We start from the raw sequence: 15,816 nt of genomic DNA, 5'->3' as shown, positions 1-15,816 counted from the left end.
AAAAATAAAATTGCTCACAATATCCCAAATGAGCCCTGACTAACACTTTATAACGCCTCAACAGGACATCCTTACCTTTAGATTCCAGTCCTGTTGTACTTATGCGAAGACCCTTTCTGTACCTCTCTGGGGAAATCCTAGGCCACACTCTCCAGCTCCCACCCCAGCATTAGTCAGAAGCTCCTCGGTGAAAAGCTCTGCTTCCCATCTAATCCCAAACCCCTTCTGCAAAGGGGCACCAGTACCTGATGTAGGCCTCGGTGCTGCTGGGGCCCTCCAGCTGATCCTTGGTCAAGTAGGTGTTATGTGAGGAAGAAATGTAATATTGATTGAGCGGCTTTGTCATGTCTTGGTACACCTTGTTGTGTTCTTGGTTGAAAATGTCCCCCGCTGGTGACATCAGGAAGAATAGAAACCCGTCCTTGGTCATGAATAAATCACTCTTTGCTAACAAAAAAATAAACTGCTGTTATTATCATTCATGTCATATCTACACTGCATTTAAGATTACGATTTCTTAAGTTTAGCTTTATTTGTTACAGGTATATTGAAATATAGAAACATTCAGTCAAATGAGTCAACACCCAACACAGCCCAAGGATGTGCTGGGGACAGCCCACAAGCGTTGCCACACTTCCAGTGCCAACACAGCATGGCCACAACTTACTAACCCTAACCTGTATGTCTTTGGAATGCAGGAGGAAACTGAAGCAACCTGGAGGACACCCACACAGTCATGGGGAGAATATACAAACATCTTATAGACTGGGGGGGGGGGTGGAGTCGAACTCCGATCGGTGATCGTTGGCGCGCTAACCGCTATACTACCATGCCTACTTGTTTATGATAAGGCTTGGAAGAAGGGATTCCCAACCCTTTCGGACTGACCTGGAGTCTCCAGGATTTAAAGGGTAGAAAAGTGCTGTACATAAGAAGCAGAAGAAGGCCTTTTTCCCCATCAAGTCCACTCCGCCATTCAATCATGGCTGAATTGTTATTCTCTCTCAACCTCATTCTCTTGCCTTTTCCCAGTAACCTTTGAATTTAGGATGTTTTTGTACCGGTGGTCATTCTAATTACCAACACCTTGCCTTGCATGCAATTCTGATTGCCCCATTACAAGACAGTTGCAGCAGCTTTAGAGAGGGTGCAGAAGAGGTTTACCGGTATGCTGCCCGGACTAGAGAACATGAGGTAAGAGGAGAGGTTGGACAAACTTTGATGTTTTTTTGTGGGACAGCGGAGGCTGGTGGGCGGGGAGAGCTGATAGAAGTTAGTAAGATTACAAGAGAACTAGGTCAGGTAGATTAAGAATCTTTTATCTAGGAAGAAATGTCAAATACGAGAGGCCACGCATTTAAAGTTCAAAGTTAAAAGTAAATTCATTATCAAAGTACATATATATCACCATATACTATCTTGAGATTCATTTTCTTGTGGGCATTTACAGGAAAATAAATACAACAAAATTTCTGAAAACTAAGAATAACAAAGACTGACAAACAACCTATATACGAAAAATACAAATTGCAGAGAGGGAGGGGGGAAAAAAAAAAAAAAAAAAAAAAAAAAATCACAAAAATAAATAAATAATACTGAGAATGTGAGCTGTAGATTCCTTGAAAACGAGTCTAAGGTGGGAGAGGATAAGTTTAAAGGAGATGCACAAGGCAAATTTTTCATGCAGAGAGTGGTGGGTGCCTGGTACGTGCTGCATGGGGTAGTGTGGAGGCAGATACAATAGAACCAGAATCAGGTTTAATATCACCAGCAAATGTTGCGAAATTCGTTAACTTTGCAGTAGCAAGTACAACGCAATACGTGATAAATATAGAAAAGCACTGGATTACAGTAAGTATATATGTATATTAAATTAAGTAGTGTAAAATAAGTAGACTGAGGTCGAATCATTCGGATAGAGATAGTGCTCAGTACTCAATGTTGGAGGGCTGATTGGAGGCTCGAAGTTTTCGGACGACTCAGAGTCGGACTGTGGTCGGGCATGGCAGGGAGAGTTTTCTTCCCTTTCCTGTCTGTGTGAGATGTGGGACTTTCGAGAGACTTTGAACGTTTTTACTGTGCCATGGACTGTTCTTCATCAAGTTATGGTATTGTTGCACTGTTGTAACTATATGTCATAATTATGTGGTTTTGTTAAGTTTTAAGCAAAAAGTACAAAGGGGAAAAGTAAAAGTGGCAGGCCGACAAATCCAGGGCAAGCATTAAAAAGGGCTAAGAGAGTTGTAAAAGAGCGCCTGAAGGCTTTATGTGTCAATGCAAGGAGTATTCGTAATAAGGTGGATGAATTGAAAGTGCAGATTGTTATTAATGATTATGATATAGTTGGGATCACAGAGACATGGCTCCAGGGTGACCAGGGATGGGAGCTCAACGTTCAGGGATATTCAATATTCAGGAGGGATAGACATGAAGGAAGGGGAGGTGGGGTGGCGTTGCTGGTTAAAAAAGAGATTAACGCAATAGAAAGGAAGGACATAAGCCGGGAAGATGTGGAATCGATATGGGTAGAGCTGCGTAACACTAAGGGGCAGAAGACGCTGGTGGGAGTTGTGTACAGGCCACCTAACAGTAGTAGTGAGGTCGGAGATGGTATTAAACAGGAAATTAGAAATGTGTGCAATAAAGGAACAGCAGTTATAATGGGTGACTTCAATCTACATGTAGACTGGGTGAACCAAATTGGTAAAGGTGCTGAGGAAGAGGATTTCTTGGAATGTATGCGGGATGGTTTTTTGAACCAACATGTCGAGGAACCGACTAGAGAGCAGGCTATTCTGGACTGGGTTTTGAGCAATGAGGAAGGGTTAATTAGCGATCTTGTCGTGAGAGGCCCCTTGGGTAAGAGTGACCATAATATGGTGGAATTCTTCATTAACATGGAGAGTGACGTAGTTAATTCAGAAACAAAGGTTCTGAACTTAAAGAGGGGTAACTTTGAAGGTATGAGACGTGAATTAGCCAAGATAGACTGGCAAGTGACACTTCAAGGATTGACGGTGGATATGCAATGGCAGGCATTTAAAGGTTGCATGGATGAACTACAACAATTGTTCATCCCAGTTTGGCAAAAGAATAAATCAAGGAAGGTAGTGCACCCGTGGCTGACAAGAGAAATTAGGGATAGTATCAATTCCAAAGAAGTAGCATACAAATTAGCCAGAGAAAGTGGCTCACCTGAGGACTGGGAGAAATTCAGAGTTCAGCAGAGGAGGACAAAGGGCTTAATTAGGAAGGGGAAAAAAGATTATGAGAGAAAACTGGCAGAGAACATAAAAACGGACTGTAAAAGCTTTTATAGATATGTAAAAAGGAAAAGACTGATAAAGACAAATGTAGGTCCCCTGCAAACAGAAACAGGTGAATTGATTATGGGGAGCAAGGACATGGCAGACCAATTGAATAATTACTTTGGTTCTGTCTTCACTAAGGAGGACATAAATAATCTTCCAGAAATAGTAAGGGACAGAGGGTCCAGTGAGATGGAGGAACTGAGCGAAATACATGTTAGTAGGGAAGTGGTGTTAGGTAAATTGAAGGGATTGAAGGCAGATAAATCCCCAGGGCCAGATGGTCTGCATCCAAGAGTGCTTAAGGAAGTGGCCCAAGAAATAGTGGATGCATTAGTGATAATTTTTCAAAACTCGTTAGATTCTGGACTAGTTCCTGAGGATTGGAGGGTGGCTAATGTAACCCCACTTTTTAAAAAAGGAGGGAGAGAGAAACCGGGGAATTATAGGCCGGTTAGCCTAACGTCGGTGGTGGGGAAACTGCTGGAGTCAGTTATCAAGGATGTGATAACAGCACATTTGGAAAGCGGTGAAATGATCGGACAAAGTCAGCATGGATTTGTGAAAGGAAAATCATGTCTGACGAATCTCATAGAATTTTTTGAGGATGTAACCAGTAGAGTGGATAGGGGAGAACCAGTGGATGTGGTATATTTGGATTTTCAAAAGGCTTTTGACAAGGTCCCACACAGGAGATTAGTGTGCAAACTTAAAGCACACGGTATTGGGGGTAAGGTATTGGTATGGGTGGAGAATTGGTTAGCAGACAGGAAGCAAAGAGTGGGAATAAACGGGACCTTTTCAGAATGGCAGGCGGTGACTAGTGGGGTACCGCAAGGCTCAGTGCTGGGACCCCAGTTGTTTACAATATATATTAATGACTTGGATGAGGGAATTAAATGCAGCATCTCCAAGTTTGCGGATGACACAAAGCTGGGTGGCAGTGTTAGCAGTGAGGAGGATGCTAAGAGGATGCAGGGTGACTTGGATAGGTTGGGTGAGTGGGCAAACTCATGGCAGATGCAATTTAATGTGGATAAATGTGAAGTTATCCACTTTGGTGGCAAAAATAGGAAAACAGATTATTATCTGAATGGTGGCCGATTAGGAAAAGGGGAGGTGCAACGAGACCTGGGTGTCATTATACACCAGTCATTGAAAGTGGGCATGCAGGTACAGCAGGCGGTGAAAAAGGCGAACGGTATGCTGGCATTTATAGCGAGAGGATTCGAGTACAGGAGCAGGGAGGTACTACTGCAGTTGTACAAGGCCTTGGTGAGACCACACCTGGAGTATTGTGTGCAGTTTTGGTCCCCTAATCTGAGGAAAGACATCTTTGCCATAGAGGGAGTACAAAGAAGGTTCACCAGATTGATTCCTGGGATGGCAGGGTGGATGAACTGGGCTTGTACTCGTTGGAATTTAGAAGATTGAGGGGGGATCTGATTGAAACGTATAAGATCCTACAGGGATTGGACAGGCTAGATGCGGGAAGATTGTTCCCGATGTTGGGGAGGTCTAGAACGAGGGGTCACAGTTTGAGGATAGAGGGGAAGCCTTTTAGGACCGAGGTTAGGAAAAACTTCTTCACACAGAGAGTGGTGAATCTGTGGAATTCTCTGCCACAGCAAACTGTTGAGGCCAGTTCATTAGCTATGTTTAAAAGGAAGTTAGATATGGCCCTTGTGGCTACAGGGGTCAGGGGTATGGAGGGAAGGCTGGGTTCTGAGTTGGATGATCAGCCATGATCATAATAAATGGCGGTGCAGGCTCGAAGGGCCGAATGGCCTACTCCTGCACCTATTTTCTATGTTTCTATGTTTCTATGTTTTTCAGTCTTGGTCTGTCCTGTGTTTTGTGATATCACACCGGAGGAATATTGTATCATTTCTTAATGCATGCATTACTAAATGACAATAAAAGAGGACTGCGTGTCCTCATAATCTAATCTAATCTAAAACCAGAAATTAAAAAAAAGTTCTGAGGTAGTGCACATGGGTTCAATGTCCATTTAGGAATCAGATAGCAGAAGGAAGAAGCTGTTTCTGAATGTGTGTGCCTGTGTGTGCCTTCAGGCTTCTGTACCTCCTTCCTGATGTTAAATAATGAGAAGTCCTGGGTGGTAGGTATCCTTAATGATGGATGCCGCTTTCTGAGGCACTGCTCCTTGAAGATGTGTTGGATACCACAGATGCTAGTACCCATGAAAGAGGAGGTTTTTAGATTGGCACATGAATATGCAGAGAATGGAGGGATATGGACATTATGTAAGCGGAAGGGAATAGTTTAGTTAGGTATTTAGTTACTAGTTTAATTAGTTTGGCACAGTATTCTTGAGCAGTGCTGATCTAAAATCAATGGCAACTTTATTAGGTACACTTGTACACCTGCTCTTTAATGCAAATATCTAGTCAGCCTATCGTGTGGCAGTAACTCAATGCTAAAAGCATGGCGATGTTTCAGTTGTCCAGATTACACATCACAATGGGGAAGTATTGTGATCTAAATGATTGTGGAATAATTGTTGGTGCCAGCAGGGTGGTTTGAGTATCTCAGAAACTACTGACCCCTTGGGATTTTCACGCATAACAGTCTCTAGAGTTTACAGAGAATGGTGCAAAAAACAAAAAGCATCCTGTGAGCAGCAGTTCTGTGGGTGAAAATGCCTTGTTAATGAGGGAGATCAGAGGAGAATGGCCAGACTGGTTCAAGCTGATAGGAAGGCAACAGTAACTCAAATAACCACGTGTTACAACAGTGGTGTGCAGAAGAGCATCTCCGAATGCACAACATATCGAACCTTGAAGTGGATGGGCTACAGCAGCAGAAGACCATGAACATACACTCAGTTACCACTTTATTAGGTAGAGGAAGGTACCTAAAACAGCCCCACTCCAAGGTGATGGCTGTAGCTTACCTTCCTCATTCACTTCATAAGTCTTGATGATCTTTGCTGCATACTCCTGGGGCACATTCTCTCTTTGCTCCTTCCTCAGGAACTCTGTCAGCTTCTCCACACTCATTAGCTTCTCCTTGTTACTGTAGGCCTCAAAGACGGTGGTAATCTCCTCGCGTTCAGTCAGTAGCTTGTAAAACTCTTCGATCTCCTTGCCATGGATTGTTCCGTCCTTCGATTTGTCGCATTTCTGAGGGATGGGAGGAGAGGTCAAAGACAGTTACAAGGAAGGAATGTAAGAAATGGTACAGCTAGTGAATTTGTGCTGGTTTTACTTAATAGCAAACAATTCACTACATTCAAACACTTTTCACTACAGTTTTGGGCCCCTTATCTGATAAGGGATGTGCTGGCATTGAAGAGCATTCAGAGGAGGTTCAAAGAGAATGATGCCAGGAATGAAAGGGTTAGTGCACAAGAAGCATTTGATGGCTCTGGACCTGTACTCGCTGGAATTTAGAAAAAGTTCAAGTTTAATTGTCATTCAACCATACATGACTATAACCACAGTGTTTTTCTGGGGCCAAATTGCAAAGCACGTACCAACAGCACACAGCACGTAATACACATAGTTACGAAAGGAGAAAAGCAGAAAAGAATTGGGGGGGGGGGGAACTCATTGAAATATATCAAATATAGAAAGACCGAGATAGAGTGGGTGTGGAGAGGATGTTTCCCATAATGGGGGAGTCTAGGACCAGAGGGCACAAACTCAGAAGACAAGGATGACCATTTATTGCCACAGATGGCTGTGGTGGCTAAGACATTGGGTATATTTAGAGTAGGGGTTGATAGGCTCTTGATTAGACAGGGTGTCGAAGGTTATGGGGAGAAGGCAGGAGAATGGGGTTGAGAGGGTTAATAAATCAGTCATGATGGAATGGTGGAGCAGACACGTTGGCCCGAATGCTCTAATTTTGCTCTATATGTTTTATAGACTTATGATCAGTGGAGGAACACACATAAAGTGCTGGAAGAATGCAGGAGGTCAGGCAGCATCTATGGAGGGGGAATAAACTGTCGGCATATTGGGCTGAGACCCTTCACCAGGACTGGAAAAGAAGGGGGCAGACTCTAGTATAGAAAGATGGAGGGAGGGGAGGAGTACATAGAAACATAGAAAACCTACAGCACAATACAGGCCCTTCGGCCCACAAAGATGTGCCGAACATGTCCCTACCTTAGAACTACCTGGGCTTTACCCATAGCCCTCTATTTTTCTAACCTCCATGTAGCCATCCAGGAGTCTCTTAAAAGACCCTATCGTTTCCGCCTCCACCACCGCCACCGGCAGCCCATTCCACGCACTCACCCCTCTCTGTGTAAAAAACTTACCCCGGATATCTCCTCTGTACCTACTTCAAGCATGCTCTCTCATGCTAGCCATTTCAGCCCTGGGGAAAAGCCTCTGACTATCCACACGATCAATGCCTCTCATCATCTTGTACACCTCTATCAAGTCACCTCTCACCCTCCATTGCTCCAAGGAGAAAAGGCCAAGTTCACTCAACCTCTTCATGCTCCCAGATCCAGGCAACATCCTTGTAAATCTCCTCTGCACCCTTTCTATGGTTTCTACATCCTTCCTGTAGTGAGGCGACCAGAATTAAGCACAGTACTCCAAGTGGGGTCCGACCAGGGTCCTATATAACTGCAACATTACCTCTCCACTCTTAAACAACCCCATGATTGATGAAGGCCAATGCACCATATGTCTTCTTAACCACAGAGTCAACTTGCGTAGCAGCTTTGAATGTCCTATGGACTCAGACCCCAAGATCCCTCTGATCCTCCACACTGCCAAGAGTCCTAGATTATGAAGAAGACACGTAGTCCTCTTTTATTGTCATTTAGTAATGCATGCCTTAAGAACTGATACAATCTTACCATTAATACTATATTGCCATCATATTTGACCTACCAAAATGAACCACCTCACACTTATCTGGGTTGAACTCCAACTGCCACTTCTCAGCCCAGTTTTGCATCCTATCAATGTCCCGTTGTAACCTCTGACAGCCCTCCACACTATCCACAACACCTCCAACTTTTGTGTCATCAGCAAATTTACTAACCCATCCCTCCACTTCGTCATCCAGGTCATTTATAAAAATCACAAAGAGTAGGGGTCCCAGAACTGATCCCTGAGGCACACCACTGGCCACTGGCCTCCATGCAGAATATGACCCATCTACAATCACTCTTTGCCTTCTGTGAGCAAGCCAGTTCTGGATCCACAAAGCAATGTCCCCTTGAATCCCATGCCTCTTTACTTTCTCAATAAGCTTGACATGGAGCACCTTATCAAATGCCTTGCTAAAATCCATGTACACTACATCTACGGCTCTACCTTCTTCAATGTGTTTAGTCACATCCTCAAAAAATTCAATCAGGCTCGTAAGGCACGACCTGCCTTTGACAAAGCCATGTTGACTACCCTTAATAATATTATGCCTCTCCAAATGTTCATAAATCCTGCCTCTCAGGATCTTCTTTATCAACTTACCAACCACTGAAGAAAGACTCACTGGCCTATATAATCCTGGACTATCCCTACTCCCTTTCTTGAATAAGGGAACAACATCCGCAACCCTTCAATCCTCCGGAACCTCTCCCATCCTCATTGATGATGCAAAGATCATTGCCAGAGGCTCAGCAATCTCCTCCCTCACTTCCCATAGTAGCCTGGGGTACATCCCGTCCGGTCCCGGTGACTTACTCAACTTGATGCTTTCCAAAAGCTCCAGCACATTCTCTTTCTTAATATCTACATTCTCAGGCTTTTCAGTCCACTGCAAGTCATCCCTACAATCACCAAGATCCCTTTCCGTAGTGAATACTGAAGCAAAGTATTCATTAAGTACCTCCGCTATTTCCTCCGGTTCCATACATACTTTTCCATTGTCACACTTGATTGGTCCTATTCTTTCGTCTTATCCTCTTGCTCTTCACATACTTGTAGAATGCCTTGGGGTTTCCTTAATCCTGTCCGCCAAGGCTTTCTCATGGCCCCTTCTGGCTCTCCTAATTTCATTCCGAAGCTCCTTCCTGCTAGCCTTATAATCTTCTAGATTCATATCATTACCTAGTTTTTTGAACCTTTTGTAAGCTCTTCTTTTCTTCTTGACTAGATTTACAACAGCCTTTGTGCACCACGGATCTTGTACCCTACCATACTCTCCATGTCTCATTGAAACATACCCACTCAGAACTGCACACAAATACCCCTTGAACATTTGCCACATTTCTTCGGTAGGTTTCCCTGAGAACATCTGTTTCCAATTTATGCTTCCAAGTTCCTGCCTGATAGTCTCATAGTTCCCCTTACTCCAATTAAACGTTTCCCTAGCTTGTCTGTTCCTATCCCTCTCCAATGCTATGGTAAAGGAGATAGATTGGCAGGTGAAAGGTGAGATCGGGTGAGCGGAAAGGTGATGGATGTGGAGGGGGATGAAGTGAGAAGCTGGGAGGTGATAGGTGCAAGAGGTAAAGGGCTGAAGAAGGAGGAATCTGACAGGAGGGAGAGTGGGTCACAGAAGAAAGGGAAGCAGGTGAGAAAGAAGAGCATGAGAAGTGAACCAGAATGGGGATTGGAGAAAGAGGGAGGGGGGGGAGAAATTTACTGGAACCTGGAGAAATCACCCCTAAGCCTCAGATGTTCCAGAAAAATAGTTCCAGCCTATCTAAGTTTCAAGTCCTCCAGTTCCAGTAACCTCTTGTCTGTACCCTTTCCAGCTTAATGACATTATTAATGCCTGTTGCTGGGTGGGTGAAATGACGGAGGCTTGGCTGTTACTGAAAAAATCTGACAGCCCAGGAATATCCAATTACCGGGGAGATGTTGCGACACAGGAGTGTAGTTCAGGGTTTGGGTCCTGCCACTGTCTGTAAGGACTCCCTGTGACTGTGTGGGTTTCCTCCGAGTGCTCTACTTTTCCTCTCACAGAGGAGGACAAAGGGCTTAATTAGGAAGGGGAAAAAAGATTATGAGAGAAAACTGGCAGGGAACATAAAAACGGACTGTAAAAGCTTTTATAGATATGTAAAAAGGAAAAGACTGGTAAAGACAAATGTAGGTCCCCTGCAGACAGAAACAGGTGAATTGATTATGGGGAGCAAGGACATGGCAAACCAATTGAATAATTACTTTGGTTCTGTCTTCACTAAGGAGGACATAAATAATCTTCCAGAAATAGTAGGGGACAGAGGGTCCAGTGAGATGGAGGAACTGAGCGAAATACATGTTAGTAGGGAAGTGGTGTTAGGTAAATTGAAGGGATTGAAGGCAGATAAATCCCCAGGGCCAGATGGTCTGCATCCTAGAGTGCTTAAGGAAGTAGCCCAAGAAATAGTGGATGCATTAGTGATAATTTTTCAAAACTCGTTAGATTCTGGACTAGTTCCTGAGGATTGGAGGGTGGCTAATGTAACCCCACTTTTTAAAAAAGGAGGGAGAGAGAAACCGGGGATGTAACTAGTAGAGTGGATAGGGGAGAACCAGTGGATGTGGTATATTTGGATTTTCAAAAGGCTTTTGACGAGGTCCCACACAGGAGATTAGTGTGCAAACTTAAAGCACACGGTATTGGGGGTAAGGTATTGATGTGGGTGGAGAATTGGTTAGCAGACAGGAAGCAAAGAGTGGGAATAAACGGGACCTTTTCAGAATGGCAGGCGGTGACGAGTGGGGTACCGCAAGGCTCAGTGCTGGGACCCCAGTTGTTTACAATATATATTAATGACTTGGATGAGGGAATTAAATGCAGCATCTCCAAGTTTGCGGACGACACGAAGCTGGGTGGCAGTGTTAGCTGTGAGGAGGATGCTAAGAGGATGCAGGGTGACTTGGATAGGTTGGGTGAGTGGGCAAATTCATGGCAGATGCAATTTAATGTGGGCAAATGTGAAGTTATCCACTTTGGTGGCAAAAATAGGAAAACAGATTATTATCTGAATGGTGGCCGATTAGGAAAAGGGGAGGTGCAACGAGACCTGGGTGTCATTATACACCAGTCATTGAAAGTGGGCATGCAGGTACAGCAGGCGATGAAAAAGGCGAATGGTATGCTGGTATTTATAGCGAGAGGATTCGAGTACAGGAGCAGGGAGGTACTACTGCAGTTGTACAAGGCCTTGGTGAGACCACACCTGGAGTATTGTGTGCAGTTTTGGTCCCCTAATCTGAGGAAAGACATCCTTGCCATAGAGGGAGTACAAAGAAGGTTCACCAGATTGATTCCTGGGATGGCAGGACTTTCATATGAAGAAAGACTGGATGAACTGGGCTTGTACTCGTTGGAATTTAGAAGATTGAGGGGGGGATCTGATTGAAACGTATAAAATCCCAAAGGGATTGGACAGGCTAGATGCAGGAAGATTGTTCCCGATGTTGGGGAAGTCCACAACGAGGGGCCACAGTTTGAGGATAGAGGGGAAGCCTTTTAGGACCGAGATTAGGAAAAACTTCTTCACACAGAGAGTGGTGAATCTGTGGAATTCTCTGCCACAGGAAACAGTTGAGGCCAGTTCATTAGCTATATTTAAGAGGGAGTTAGATATGGCCCTTGTGGCTACGGGGGTCAGGGGGTATGGAGGGAAGGCTGGGGCGGGGTTCTGAGTTGGATGATCAGCCATGATCATAATAAATGGCGGTGCAGGCTCGAAGGGCCGAATGGCCTACTCCTGCACCTATTTTCTATGTTTCTATTCCAAAGATGTACATGTTCGGGTTAGTAAGTTGTGGGCGTGCTAATTTGGTGCTGGAAGCTTGGTGACACTTGTGAGCTGCCCCCAGCACATTCTTTGGACAGTGTTGGTCATTGACGCAAATGACAGATTTCACTGTATGTTTTGCTGTTTCAATGTACATCTGACAAATAAAGCTAAACTATAAGATGCAGTACTGTACCCTGAACAGGTCCTTTGCATGCATACTGTCCACCTCTATATTCATCAGGTGCAAGAACTGCTTCACTTCTTCTAGGGTCATTTTGTTGTCCTTGTCAATATCGGCTTTTTGTAGATAAAGTTGGAACCATCTGCAGAGTGATGCAAGGAAACAACCCAAACAGAGGTGTATAGTCCCATCCCACCCTAAACAGTGGGGGAACCATCTTATCCAAGCCCAAAAAATAGAGGTACAGTCCCATCCCAACCAAAATAGTGGGATACAGTCCCATTCCCCACCAAACAGTGGGGAACTACCCATCCCAGCCCAAACATTAGGATGCAGCCCCATCCCAACCAAAACAATGGGTTGCAGAATGTCCCACCCCAAAATCATACAGAAGTTTATGGCCCCCAAGTTCTAAGAAATTTCTATAGGGACACAAGTGAGAGCACCCTGACTGGCTGCATCACTGCTTGGTATGGGAACTGTACTTCCCTTAATCACAAATCTCTGCAGAGAGTGGTGCAGACAGCTCAGCGCATCTGTAGATGTGAACTTCACACTATTCAGGACATTTATAAAGACGTGTGAAAAAGGGCCCGAAGGATCATTGGAGACCCGAGTCACCCTAACCACTATTCCAATTGCTACAATCTGGGAAACAGTACCACACCAACAGGCTCCAGGACAGCTTCTTCCACCAGGTCATCAGACTGCTTAATTCATACTGATGCTACTGTATTTCTATGTTATATTGACTATCCTGTTGTATATAATATTTATTATAAATTACTTTAATTGCACATTGCACATTTGAACGAAGATGTAACATAAAGATTTTTACTCCTCATGTATCTGAAGGATGTAAGTAACAGTCAATTCAGTAGAGAACCATCCCATCCAAGCAGTAGGTACAGTCTCATCCCACCCCAAACAGTGGGGTACAGTCCCATCCAAACCCAAATGGTGGGGAACAGCCCGTTCCAACCCAAACAGTGGGGTACCATCCCATCCAAACCCAAACAGTGGGGCACAGCCCATTCCAACCCAAACAGTAGGGTACAGTCCCATCCATACCCAAACAGTGAAGTACAGTCCCATTCCATCCCAAACTGTGGGGTACAGTTCCATCCAAACCCAAACAGTGAACAATCAAGTCCAAACCCAAACAGTTGGGGAGCCGTTCCAGCCAAACCCATACAATGGAGTACAGTCCCATCCAAACCCAAACAGTGGGGTACAGTCCAATTCCATCCCAAACAGTACAGTAAACAGACAAAAACAAACCCAAACAATGGGGAACCATCCCATCCAAATCCAAACAGTGGATACAGTTCCATCCCACCCCAAACAGTGGGGTACAGTCCATTCCAACCCAAACAGTGGGGCACAGTCCATTCCAACCCAAACTGTGGGTACAGTTCCATCCAAACCCAAACAGTGGGTACAGTCCCATCCGACTCCAAACAGTGGGTACAGACCCATCCCACTCCAGACAGCGGGTATTGTCCCATGCAAACCCAAACAGTGGGGTACAGCCCATTCCATCCCAAACAGTGGGTATAGTCCCATCCCACTCCAAAAAGTGGGGTACAGACCTATTCCATCCCAAACAGTGGGGTACAGACCCATCCAAACCCAAACAGTGGGGCACAGCCCTTTCCAACCCAAACTGTGGGGTACAGTTCCATCCAAACCCAAATAGTGAGGCGCAGCCCATTCCATCCCAAACAGTGGGTACAGTCCCATCCCACTCCAAAAAGTGGGGTACAAACCTATTCCATCTCAAACAGTGGGTACAGTCCCATCCCACCCCAAACAATAGGGCACAGCCCATTCCACCCCAAACAGTGGGGTAAACAAATACAAACCCAAACAGTCCCATCTAAACTCAAACAGTGGATACAGTCCCAATCAAACACAAACAATGAGATACAGACTAACCCAACCCCAAGCAGTGGGGTACAGATCAATCCAAACACAAACATAGGGGTATAGTTGATCCCAACTCAAACATTGGGGAACCGTCCCATCTCATCCCAAATAGTGGGTTACAGTCCCATCCCCCTTAAACTGTACAGTACAGTCGCTCCCTGCCCAAACAATGGGGTACAATCGATTTCAACCCAAAAAGTGGGGTACAGTCCCATCCCGCCCCAAGCAGTGGGGTAGAGACCAATCCAAACCCAAACAGTGTTGTACAGTCCCATCTGAACCCAAATATTGGGGTACTGTCCCATCTAAACCCAAACAGTGGGGTACAGTCCCACACCAACAGACACATACACACACTTGTTGATTGATCTTCCTGGATAGAGAGTGGTGGAAGTAGATGTCTTAGTCCTGGTAAGAGGCTGTGAAACACATGAACACACATCAGCAACGCACAGAGAACACTCCTTAGCTGCTGACTGACTTGATGAGTTCCTCCAATGCTGTTGCTCAAGATTCCAGCATCTGCTGAATCTCGTGTTTATAATTACGTGAGGTGACTTAATAGGTGTAGAAGTCAAAAAGAAGCACAGAGTGGACAGCCAGCTCCTTGGTCCCATTGCGGAAATAGCTAATATGACAGAACATAATTTTAAAGTCACTGCAGAAAAGTATAGGGGAGATATCCAAGGTGACTGTTTCACACACAGCAGTGGGTGTGTGGAACGCATTGCCAGGGGTGGTGGTAGAGCAGATACATTAGGAACGTTTAAGAGACTTAGACAGGCAAATGGATGATAGAAAAACGGAGGACTATGTAGCAGGGAAGGGTTAGAATAGACTGGAATAGATTAAAAGGTCAGCACAACATTGTGGATCAAAGTGCCAGTACTGTTCTGACCTGTACTATGTTCTATGCAGAGAATTTAGGAATATGCATCCTGTATCGGCAGAAGGGATTTAGTTTAATTAGCTTCAAACTGCCCTGCCAGGCACCAATAATCACTCCAAGGTCAAAGCCACTCCGATCACACTTCTTCTCCATTCTGAAATTTCGTTTGAACAACAACTCAATCTCTTGACCACATCTGCATGCTTTTATGCATTAAGTTGCTGTGACATGATTGGCTAATTAGATATTTGCATTAATGAGATGATGTACAGATGTACCTAATAAAGTGGTCACTGAGTGTATGCTCTTTGTTCTAAGGATTGAACTAGCACTTCACACTTTCAGTAGCAGGGGGCACCACCGGGACAGCCATTATTGAATTCCCATTTGACCACAAATCTTCCAGAGAAATCAGCAAAATGCACTCAGTTCTCTGAATTATTTTCAAAGCCTTGCACAGTGATGGCATGATTAAACACAAGACTAAACCAGCAGCATGTACACAACGGGTGTGCATGAAATTCCTGAAGATAGACATACTGGCTCTGGAGGTGGTGCAGAGGAAGTTCAATAAGTTAATTGTAGAGATGAGGGTTTAGCCTATGAGGAAAGATCGAGTTGCATGGGCTATACTCACTGGAATTCAGAAGAATGAGAGGCGATCTTTTAGAAATATATAAAATTATGAAAGGGGTAAATACGATAGAGGCAGGAAAATTGTTTCTACTGGTGAGTGAGACTAGAACTAGGAGGCGTAGCATCAAGATTCAGGGGAATAGATTTAGGATGGAGATGAGGAGAAATTGCTTTTCCCAGAGTGGAAAAGGGAAGCAGTAGA

General features: G+C 44.6%; 1 protein-coding gene across 2 annotated transcripts in view; it reads right to left on the bottom strand.

The window, feature by feature from the left end:
- The window catches only part of plcd1a (phospholipase C, delta 1a), a 193,170-nt gene that overhangs the window by 38,780 nt on the left and 138,574 nt on the right, over positions 1 to 15,816 (bottom strand). For both annotated transcript variants that reach the window (XM_063044573.1, XM_063044572.1), the window contains exons 4-6: positions 12,173 to 12,302; positions 6,226 to 6,454; positions 246 to 447 (exon numbers count right to left, since the gene is read on the bottom strand). In XM_063044573.1, the coding sequence (XP_062900643.1) occupies positions 246 to 447; positions 6,226 to 6,454; positions 12,173 to 12,302 (561 nt within the window). The remainder of the gene's footprint in view (positions 1 to 245; positions 448 to 6,225; positions 6,455 to 12,172; positions 12,303 to 15,816) is intronic.

Source organism: Mobula hypostoma, chromosome 3 (assembly GCF_963921235.1).
Source record: "Mobula hypostoma chromosome 3, sMobHyp1.1, whole genome shotgun sequence".
NCBI lineage: Eukaryota > Metazoa > Chordata > Chondrichthyes > Myliobatiformes > Myliobatidae > Mobula > Mobula hypostoma.
Note: the sequence above shows the minus strand (reverse complement) of the source record. Positions and strands in the feature narration are given on the sequence as shown.